The 11,572-nt window shown below is 41.5% G+C and overlaps 1 protein-coding gene across 2 annotated transcripts in view; it reads left to right on the top strand.

Moving 5' to 3' along the window:
• EIF3E (eukaryotic translation initiation factor 3 subunit E) overlaps positions 1-11,572 on the top strand; it is a 32,487-nt gene continuing 20,915 nt past the window's right edge. The window contains exons 1-6 of one of the 2 annotated variants that reach the window (XM_053248830.1): positions 1-158; positions 2,262-2,376; positions 3,613-3,663; positions 4,442-4,559; positions 7,485-7,527; positions 8,835-8,939. In XM_053248830.1, coding sequence (XP_053104805.1) covers positions 69-158; positions 2,262-2,376; positions 3,613-3,663; positions 4,442-4,559; positions 7,485-7,527; positions 8,835-8,939 — 522 coding nt within the window. In that variant the 5' untranslated portion in view covers positions 1-68. The remainder of the gene's footprint in view (positions 159-2,261; positions 2,377-3,612; positions 3,664-4,441; positions 4,560-7,484; positions 7,528-8,834; positions 8,940-11,572) is intronic. The other variant, XM_053248831.1, reaches the window with a different exon arrangement.

The following is an 11,572-nucleotide window of genomic DNA, read 5'->3' as shown; positions in this document are numbered from 1 at the left end:
AAGCGGTCTCCGCAGGACGCTTGTTTGCGTCGCCTCCCCCCTGCTTTCCTTTCCTCCTCGCGTCCAAGATGGCGGAGTACGACCTGACTACTCGCATCGCGCACTTCTTGGACCGGCACTTGGTCTTCCCGCTCCTCGAGTTCCTTTCCGTCAAAGAGGTGAGGCCCGCGTTTGTCGTTCGCCACAGGGAGGTCGCGGGAGCAGTCGGCCGCCCTCCTCCTCCTCATCCTCGCGCGAAGCCTCATTGGCTTCCCTGCCAGGCCCGACTGGAGGCGCCGGCAGAGCAGCCTCTGGAGGGAAGGCGGGGCGGCGGACGACGGTGGGAACTCATGCTGTGTTTCGCGTGCCCGCCCGTGGCAAATAAAATGCAAGTGCGAGTGGAAGCTCGCGTGGGGGCCTGTCTCAGTCGCTGGCTGCACAAACAGGGGAGCCAGCCCTCTTTCTCCTCCTTTCCCCCCGTAGAACTTGGCCCTGGTGTCTTCTCAGTCCTCTCGGTGCCAGGGAGCACCGGGATTCCGATTCGGAAGCTGCCATAATCTGAGTCAGACCATTCATTCATCTAGCTCAGTATTGTCTACACAGACTGGCAGCGGCTTCTCTAAGGTTGGAGGCGGGAGTCTCTCTCAGCCCTATCTTGGAGATGCTGCCAGGGAGGGAATTGGAACCTTCTGCTCTTCCCAGAGCGGCTCTATCCCCTGAGGGCAATATCTTACAGTGCTCACACATCAAGTCTCCCATTCAAATGCAGACCAGACCAGACCCTGTTTAGCAAAGGGAGCAATTCATGTTTACTACCACAAGACTAGCTCTCCTCTCAGGGATCCGTTCTGCAACTGGTGGGAGTTATGGTCCCCTGTACACATGCAGGGTGCTGCTTCTAATTTGTGTGTGTCTCCCCCCGCCTTGCTTCGTACATGTCTCTGGAATACTTATATACTGCTTTTCTGCAAAAGTTTCTCAGAGCAGCATATGTAGAAAAAAAGATGGCCCCCTGAGCCCGAAGGGCTCACAATCTCTTTTTTGTGTTAATAATTTTGGTAGGGAAGCACTAGCAACACACTCTGGGGAGATGCTGTGCTGGGACTGAATAAGGATAGCATCTCTTCTAAATATATAGAGGACTGCCACTTCGGAAGGTATCTCTTCACCCAGTTGGAAATAGTTGCAAATTCTGTGGCAATCTATGATTTTGTGTGTGTGTGTGTGTGTGTGTGTGTATATATATATATACACACACACACACACACACACACATATACTAGTTTCTGCTTGAAGGGATAATTGAAATATGTTTCAAAGTAAAGTGTATGTGCTGTGTGTATTGAGGTGTGTGTGTTGCTGTACAATAGTGCATAAATTGGTATTTGAATAGGGATCGAAGGCTTAGACTTAATAAGTACGGTTGTGCATTTTATGATAATCTTAGGAGGCAGTGCCTTAACAAGTTCAGGCCCATACCAGAGATGTTGTGTATATATAGAGAGTAATGTGCAGAAGAAGCTGCTACTTGTCAGATTCCCATTCGTCCAGGCAGGAGATTCCTGCTTGATGTGATTTGTAAAGTGCTTAGTAATTAAACTGCTGTAAAATAGTTTAAACCAATACCCCTAGTTCTATATTAGGTGGCCTTATCCAAGTCAGTAAGTCTTAGTCCCATCATCTTCAGCATTCTGGCCTGCCTTACCCAGGTTGGTTGTTCGGATTGGAACAAGATGAAGTGTGTGAAGTACTTTGGATACACTAAACCACTAAATAAAAACAATTATTAAAGTAGGCTGTAAAATGGAGGAAGTGGTTGTAGGTTTCCTGCTCCATCATTGACACTTCTCGTATCTGTAGCTTCATGCAATGTAATGGTAGCTAACATCATTCTGAACCTGGGTACGTCTTCTGGGTCCTCCTAAAAACAGAGAAGGAGGTCCTATTATTTCAGCAGTGAACGCATTCCAAAGCCCTGGGGCAGCCACAGAGAAGGCTTGGTCCCTAGTTTTTGACCTGTATTGTGTTTTGGTTAAGACTGCTGTTATGGCTGGCTCAAATGAATGACTTGAAATCATGGCTTCTTAGTCTTTAAATATCTTTATGCCATCAGTTATATAATTTTGCAAGTCTTTTTAATTTGGTTTTCCTCTTAGTGCTGAAAGTCAAAATGCTTTGTTGTGAAGTGGCAGGATAACATCTGCACTAGAACTTTTGACTGAATTGGCAGCGACTGGTTACATCGGAAATATGTCAAACAGGAAGCATTTTCTTTTTTTCAGATATACAATGAAAAGGAACTACTTCAGGGAAAACTGGATCTCCTTAGTGACACCAATATGGTGGACTTTGCTATGGATGTCTACAAAAACCTTTATTCTGATGATATTCCACATGGTAAGCTAGTTTTTTATGAACACAATTGTGACAAGAACTATGGAGGGTCTTCATGCTTTAAAAAAAAAATTAAAAATCCTGGACAGTTCCCTAGTCTGCTTCACTGTTCCCTAGTCTGATATCCAGTGGAAGCTTGCATTCCAAAATAAGTATGTATTCTGCTTAATCTCTTACTCAGTTCTACTGTTCCTTTTCAGTGATCAGTTATGGACCCAGACTATTTCAGTATCCCAACAAAGGGATTTAAAATGTGAAGAACTAAATTCTTAATTAAATGTATTAATCCATATGACTGTTTCCAACATTCCATTCCACTCTATCTTGACTTTAAAAAAAAGAATCTCAGATAAGTGTATGTAGGTGGCTTGCCATATGCAACCATTGAATACAGGTGACCTTTGTTATTCATGGGGCCTCCATTCTTGCCTGTAGGCGCAAATATGGAAACCGTGAATAATGAAACTTCTCTGGGAATCGAGGGTTTAGGTTTTTACGAACGCACGGCTAAAGAAATAAAGTACACTACCTTGCTCTCCAGCAGTGCCCCTCCCCCCCATTCCTTCAATCTCAGCAAAAAATTGTGGAGATTTGATTTTTTTAAGAGCCTCAAAATGGCGCCATGCTGTCTCCAGACATTTCCAGTGGCCCTGAAACTGGGGATAGGTGAAAACTGCCTATTTTTGCAGCCACAGATATGGAAACCAGGACTCTAGTACTTTGGGGATACACAAAACCGTGGATAATGAGGGCCACCTGCACTTGCAATCTGGAATGAGGAGAATGACAGAAATCTGACTCTCAGTCCAGGCACTGGGACAAGAGGGGAAGAGGGTCGATTTGCTCCTGTGCAGTGGAATATCTGTGTGGAGTATTGCATCATTCCTGTATGGAGTGACACAGTACTCCACACATCAGAAACTCCATGCAGTTTCTGATGTGTTTGTCATTTCTTGGGGCCTGGGGGTTTGAGAGAACATGGAACAGGCGCAGTTTAGCAGGTTTGGAAAAGCAGTCCTGGTCTTCCTGTGCCATAGGCAGTAGCCTCCACGATTAATGTGATGGTTAGCAAGGAGAAGCAAGGGAGTGAGGTTGAAGGAGGAAGGGCAACACTCTATTCTACCCTTTCCCCCAGCTGTCAGATTTGACAGTTCTTGATCTAGTTTGCATAAATGTTAGAGAATCAGTAAATTGACCAAAATGGCTCTTCTTTCCTTACCTGTTTCATTTAATGACAAGATTTCCCTGAAACTGGGGATAGTTCATCCATATTGGAGTACTTCTTATCAGGCAAGTCTTGTTTCTTGACTGTAGACACAGTGGGTTTGGTGTTAAGACTTTGTGCATGTTTTGATGAGGTGCAGCACCGTGGCTGAGACTTGGGGCTCCTTGGAAAAGTGTTTCTCTTCTGTGTGCCTGGATCTGCCTCACCAGTGAATACGATCACTTTTCTCTGGTCTAAAATCTTTCTGCTTAAATCTGTCTCTGTTCATACTCTCCTTTTATTACACATACCATTAGGTGTAAGCTTAAAGGCTTAGATTATTTAGCTTTACATATTCCTGATTTAAAAAAATGAACTAAAAGGTAGTGTTCAGGATTATTTCCATTTGTTTTTTGGGTCCTCAGTATTCAAACAGTTAACCGTTTTTAGGTTGAGCTTCTGTGTGGCTTCCCAATAAATATTCTCAAAATTTGATAAACAAGCCATACTTTGAATTCCTTCATATAGCTGCTTGTTTTGCCATTTCTGAGTTCACTTACCATTTTCAAGCTATAGTTGTCAGAAAACCTTTTTCATGGTCCTCTAGGAGACTTATTCATAGTGGTTTTTTAAAAGATCAGTTTCTGAAATCTGTTTCTCTGTTGGGAGTTGTACTGGATTCAGTAAGAGACATAAAACTAGTGACTTTATTAAATGTATAATTCAGTGTGCCTAACTGAAGTACACAATAAATACATCTCTGAATGCTAGGGTACACAGCATTGTTTTCTTTCTTGCTCAAATGTTGCTGAGCTCTGCCTTTTTGTAAAGGAGACTTATTTCATGTTTTGTTTTTCTGCCCAGCTTTGCGTGAAAAGAGAACCACTGTTGTAGCACAGCTGAAACAACTTCAGGCAGAAACTGAACCAATTGTCAAGATGTTTGAAGACCCAGAAACAACACGGCAAATGCAGTCTACCAGGTAATGCTTTTGGATGTTGTCTTCCTGCTTTGTAGGCATAACCGTTGTTATGGGAGTCTGCAGAGCTGTTCCTTAATTACAGTGAGAATATTCTGTATTCTGAGTTGGATATTCTGGCAAAGTAACTTGGTCACTAGGAGGTTTTCTTTTTAGGAAGTTCTCCCATTATGTTATTCCAATTAGGAATAACGTAAGAACAGCATGACTATTCCTGTTTACGTACAGCTGATTCTGACTCCTATCAGTTTGTGAAACCTAATCTAAATAGGCTTGTCAACAATGGAAGCTGAATTTTTCCATTCATTAGCTTATAGATCTTCTTAAGAAACATAGTGGGCACTATGTATGAAGATCAGAGGCAACAGAAATGGAAATCCAGTCTTTAAACCTCCAATTAGTTAACATTGTATCATGGGGCAGGGGTGGAAGCTGCTTTTTGCCAAGCGTGTACATACAAATATGTGGAGCATATTAAAACAAGCACAATAAAATCATCAGGACAAAACAGCCTATAAATGCCAATCCCAAATACCCAGTGGAACAAGCATATTTTCAACAGATGCTGGAAAATCGGAAGGGATGAGGCAGTGTGAACTTACTGGTAGTGGGACTTGAGTTAAATATTTGAACATGTAGATTAGCAGTAGCAGATCAGACAATCTTGTTGGGAGTCCAGATGCACCTTATGAAGCTCCTTTTCTTTCTTTTAGTAAGGATGGAGAAACAAGGTCCTGTTTTCCACCCAAAAGGAAACTGCCACATCTGTCATTACCATCAACATTTACTTTTCACTTTTGAGCTGGCAATAGTGGAGTAGGGGTGTGCACAAACAAAAAATTGCGGTTCAGTGCAAATTTGAATTGAATTTGAGCCGAACGATGTGCTGCCTAACCAGTTTGGTTGAACTGTCCCATTTGTGTGACTGATCGGTTTGGGCAGCTAACACTTGTAAAGGGGAATCCCGTCAGGATTCCCCTTTAGAAGTACAGGGGTGAGGGACTCTGGCAATGGAAAGAGGTGGCTGGGTGGGGGCATCGAGAGAGGTAGTAAGATGCTTACTTGGCCAGCATGGCTGCTGCTGCCACTCAACTTTTCTGGTGCATGCTCTGCCTTGTTTAGGTGCATCCCCAGGTGCATGCTCTGCCTTGTTTAGGAAACCACCCATGTAGCAGTGGAGCAGTTCTGGCCTCCACGAATGTGCAGAGGCCTTTTGCATGGTGTCTGTGCATGCATGGATGCCACACAAATAGTGTCTGCACATGCACGGACACCAGAAGCATTACACCGCTGCGCGGGCGGCTTCCTAAACAAGGAAAGTACACACTTGGGGCCACTCCAGGGGTGTGTGCGGTAGCTCTGACAGCCATGCTGGCTGGGTAAGCATCTTGCTACCCCTGTCACTGGCCCTGCCCGGCCACCTGTTCATTGCTGAATTGGTTTGCCCGAACCAGGCCCAGTTTGATTCATTCGAGGACAAAACCACCTGAGGTTGGGTTTGTGATCAAACCTCCGAACCAACCCAGTTCAAGGCAACAAACTGTTGGTGCACACCCCTATTGTGGAGCTAGGCACTGTTAAGCAAGGCCAGTTGTTGATCCCTGATCTATACAACCAAGGTTTAGAATAGGGTGCTGTTGAAGACGCTGACGCATTGGCCAAAACAAGCCTTACCCTGACCTTTTTTTTTTTGTTTCTTTTTACCATGAATGGGAATGATTATTGATGTGAAGGCTGAGATTCTTAGAAAGCTAACATCTGAGAGAATATACATAACTTCAGTGCAGTGAATATAGAAAGCACAAGCTTGTATTTTGGAAAGTGGGGCCTTAAAATGACATGCTCACACTGATTTCTACCACCTATTGAAGAATAGTTTTGCTTTAGTCATTTGTACAGAAAATGGCTTGGGCACAAAGTATTAGTCTAAAGTTAAGTGCTCAAAGCTGCGTTTTTCTTTAGACAACTTGCTTGTAAATACATAGGCAGTGATGAAGTACTGTGACGCGCTGAGCGCAGTGTTCTTGCCAAAGCAGCCTTGGTTGCTAATGTGTTGAGCTGTTTATGGTTGTATCTGTTTTGCACTTAGCAGTTTTGTACAGTTCCCATTGTTTACACTTGGGACTTTTCTAATAAAAACATCCTTTAAAGAGTTTGCTTGTTTAAAGCTTGCTTTTAAGACTTTATCAACTGGGATGCAGCCTGCCTACATAGTGCAATTTACATTATGTTTAATATGGTTGTCTAATATGTCATAATGCTGCTGGTGAATCTGCTCACATTAAAGTAATAGCCATGGCATTTTGGGATGCTCATATAGATCACATGACAGTGGCAAGTATTGCCTGATGCTGAGATGTTCATACTCCTCTCATACTATTTACATGTGAGTGGAGTGTGTGAATTCTAACTTGAGTTTAACATTTTTCAACCATTACTAAGCTGGGCACTTTTTAGGAATAGCTGTGGATAAGCAAACAAATGCATCTAGAAGTCCTGATCAGCTAGCTACAGATCTCTGATCATTTCACATCTGGAGGCCAGTGGTACATATGTTCTACATACAGATGGGGTAGGGAGCATACCATAAGCTCATTCTGTACCATTTTGTGGTAGGACAACCTATTGTGAACTGAGGCTTACACACATGTACAGTGGCATGCACTTTTTTCTTGGTAGCATACTGCATGTAAGCCATGCATGCTAGAGTAATGTGTGAGGTGGATTTGATGGGAAACCATTTCATATATGAAATGTCTTAGGAGACATAGTTGAGCACAGCACTGAGAGATTTTCATGGGCACAAAAGAAGTGGTTTTACTCTCAGAATTTTGGTGAATGACCATTCAGTGGACTGTTAACTTTCTCAGATTTTTAAATACCTAACCAGTGATTTATAGCACTAGTTATCACTTTTATTTATTACAGGGATGGACGGATGCTCTTTGACTACTTAGCGGACAAACATGGTGTACGTATTCATAATTAAGTCTGTAAAGTTAAGTGTTATAAAGGTAGACCTCCTTACTCGTAGCCTGGCATCTGCAGTTCTGCTTATCCACGGTTGGGCAGCTGACACCCGAACTCTGTATAAGTAGTAAATAAAAGGGTTAAAAACCATGTATCGGAAGTTCCTAGGTGGGTGGAAATGGCCTCCAAGGTCATTTTCAGCCACCATTTTGCAGCTCAGATCCACTTTGTGGCTCTTATTTGGGGGAGAAAAAAATCAACTTCCCCCCATGATTTTTCATGGAAAATGGTAGAATTGCAGCTTTTGCAGGACATGGACAGCTGGAAGCCGATAGAGCACAGTACGGCACTTCCTTTCAATTATTTATTCAGTTTTTAGCCCTTTTTTTAGCCTCCAGGAACTTAATTCCCCCAACTCGTATTGCCTCAATGTCTCGTTAAACATGGCTTCAGCCGAGAATGTAACCCCCGTGGATAACGAGGTCCACCTATAATTTATCTTTGTTTTAAGTGTAGCCTGTTCAACTTATAAGAAGAAAAATGTTACATTGAACAAATGTGTTTCAGATGTGTGAGACTGTTCATTTGTGAAAGTAGTCAATTTTTTAAAAATAGTGTAGAAAGTTTAATATCTAAAATGACTATTTTGGGGAATACCATTATATGAAAACTTCCTATTCTTCTTACTTTGGTCGTAATAATGTCTGCTCTTAAAATGTTTAGGCAGCCTGTCATTTGGTAATCCCAAACGAACCTGTCATTCAGTAATCCTAAACACATGGCCAGCAGCTAAGTTGTTATGAGGACCACTTGGGAGTAGAGCGTAGGTTGTGGGGCATCTGGAAAGACAAATGACATCCCTTGGGAGGCGATAGTCGTTCCATAAAGCTAGTGGAGTGTTTGAGAGACTGAGCTGCAAACCGTGAAGTCCCTGGTTCACTTTTGCCATGAACTCACTAGCTGGCCTTAGGCAAGGCAGGCTGCTGTCCCTCAGCCTCTCCATTGCAATACTGTGGAATAATAATATTTTCATATGAAATACTAGCACAGCAGAAAAAGAGTTGGGTTCCAGCCAAGCATGCTGGCTTTATGTTGGTAGAATTTTGTTACATTGGGGAAGGGTGTTTTTTTTTCTTGTTTTTTTTAAAGACCTCCACCTGCATTCTAAAGTGGAACAGCCCATTCTACCCCCTTAGGACTCTACCATCTAACTCGCCATCTCAATTCTTCTGCTGTATGAGTGGATCATGTATATCTAAAACAATCATATGGAGCTTGAAGAGAATGTTTCTTGCTCTGGTTTTTCAGTTTAGGCAAGAGTATCTAGATACACTCTACAGATATGCAAAATTCCAGTATGAATGCGGCAACTATTCTGGAGCAGCAGAATACTTATACTTCTTTAGAGTGTTGGTAAGTATTTTCTTATAATATGTATCTCATGTTTTAAAAATATTTTAAGAGTGGTATTGCAATTGGAACATTCATTTTACCTTGCCAACTGAACAAAAATATGAATATTCCTCTTTTCAGAGAGGGTGTGCTCACACAACCTCTGATTTGTCTATTCAGACTGCTATAGTTATTTTGGCAGATAAAGGAAAGATTGTGCCGTTGAGTCAGTGTCGACTCCTGGCGATTACAGAGCCATGTGGTTTTCTTCAGTAGAATACTGGAGGGGTTTACCATTGCCTTCTCCCACACAGTGTGAGATGATGCCTTTCAACATCTTCCTATATCGCTGCTGCCCGATATAGGTGTTTCCTATAGTCTGTCATTCAGTAATCTTAAACACATAGTATGGGAAACATACCAGCGGGGATTCGAACCAGCAACCTCTTGCTCCCTAGGTAAGTTACTTCCCCGCTGTGCCATTAGGTGGCTCATTTTGGCAGATACTTGTTTGGAGATTTGTTTCTTAATTTTGCAAAGCAAGTTTGAAATTTGTAACTTTCAGCTCAGTTTTTTTTGTGGGGGGGCATTGTTTTTGCTTTTATCAAGAATGAGAAATATATATAAAACTAAAGAAAAGAGAGAATAAAAGACAGTTTTAAAATTGCTTCATTAATATGACATCAACATTAAGTGGTGGTTGGGGAATGAAAAAAGGAAAGAAGAAAAGTGGTGGTGGGGGACCTCCTAATGACATTTCTTCAAAGCAGGAACAATTCATTAAAGTTGGACCAAATTGCCGAAAATTCCTCTGCTTTACCTTTCTTTCTTTAAAAAAACAACAGTTCAAATGCTGACAAAGAATACATATCAGTTATACAAAGTTGCAATTCAGGAATACATTTGTCCTTCCAGTGTTATATAATGATCCTTTTGGCAGCTCCCCATGCACAAAGAATTCTTGGTGTGATGCTAAATTCCATATGCTGGGGATGTACCCCCAAAGAACATGAATGCCTTTGACAAGCAATGAAAGCTGCACAGTCCTCTTAACAGTCTTATTAATTTAAAATCAAAATGGGACAATAACTGGACAAGACCAACTTGTATGCGTAAGCGTTCCAGTATCTAGGAGTCTGCAACCAGCTAATACTCAGCTTTTGGTGCATGCTTACTGGACACCTCAGAGAATGTTTAAGAAGAACTTTCAGCTCAATTGTTCTGTTTAAAGAGAGGTAAGCTATTCTGTAGGATGATGCTCCCACAGTTAAACCAACTATGTATTCATGTTTAAGCTTAGTCTTACTAACTTTGACAGCTCTCTTTGAAAACGTTAGAACTGCAACAGCAAGTTTTGGATATCAAGTTGGCTTCCCAATTAATGAGTGCATAGATCCAGTAATAGAGATCTAAACCCACAGTTGATGTAAATGTTCATTGTCCCCCATTGTACTTGATGTGTGCATATTGGATGGGAATATGCATGCCCTTCATTGACGAAAGTCTAGCTGCATGTGACAAAATGTAACTAGAACTGATTATTGTCAAATATAGCAATCAAATCAGTCAGATCAAAACTATCAAGTGAAGCCAACAAGCAACATTCACAGTGCACTAAGGATCATTAGCACACACACACGGCAGCTTGGGAATATCCAGTTTGGTTTTAAAAAAATTAATTCCACTTTAATTCCACAGATTGGACCTTTGACAGGTCTGGAACACTTGATGAGCTTCTCTTGGGAGCGAAAGTGGTCGTTTCTATTGAAACTGTTCTTACATATCCACCAAACACATCATGTATCCACTGTATGCAGGCTACTGTTTAGCGCCAACAGAAGTTTTTTGGAAGGGAGCCAAAGTAGCAGTGTGTCCTTGCTGTTGGGGCACTTGTTCTCTGAAGTGAACTGCAGTGTCCACTGTGGTGGTGGTTCTGCCATATCTTAAATATTTTCTCTTTTGTGCCTTTTGGTAATGTTTAAATATGTTGCTGCTGTTAATCGTTTGGTTGAAACTTAGTGGTTCTTCTCTTAAGCAAAGAGTTGTTTAGGAAATACAAGCTATGAAAGAGCCATTCTATTGGATGGGGGATTAGAATCTTATGTTCTGAATGACTTATGTAGTTCAGCCCTTTTTAAGCTAAAGGAGGTTGAGCCCCAGATCCTACTGCTACCCTGAATGAGTTGGATTAACTATTCTAGGAGGTGAAACATTAAGAGGCTATGTTTAGAATTATATTTCCCATTTTTTTTAAAAAACAACTCATTGTATTTTTCCTACCATCTCTGTCATATCAACCCTTATGGAGTTATATTTTGAAATCTTACTTGCTGGACTTACTATAAGTTCCTCTCTGTTGAATGGGAGCTTGACTTGACCTGAGCCATTTTTGGAAGGGCGGTATATAAATCAAATAAATAATAAATAATAAATAAATAAATATTACATGGAGTTCATGATGTCCATGACTATTTCTAACAGTCTGTGCAAATGATTGCTAACTATATTGGCAGCAATTTTTTGTCTAGATTTTCTTCATTCTGATTAGCAGGAGTTTTCAGTAGAATTGGTGGTTTTACTAGTTAAGCTTTAAACCATTTAAAATCAGTGCATTTAAAATCAGTGCAACCCCAGAAGGCTTGCAGTTTTGTTGA

Source organism: Hemicordylus capensis, chromosome 4 (genome assembly GCF_027244095.1).
Source record: "Hemicordylus capensis ecotype Gifberg chromosome 4, rHemCap1.1.pri, whole genome shotgun sequence".
Lineage (NCBI taxonomy): Eukaryota > Metazoa > Chordata > Lepidosauria > Squamata > Cordylidae > Hemicordylus > Hemicordylus capensis.
Note: the sequence above shows the minus strand (reverse complement) of the source record. Positions and strands in the feature narration are given on the sequence as shown.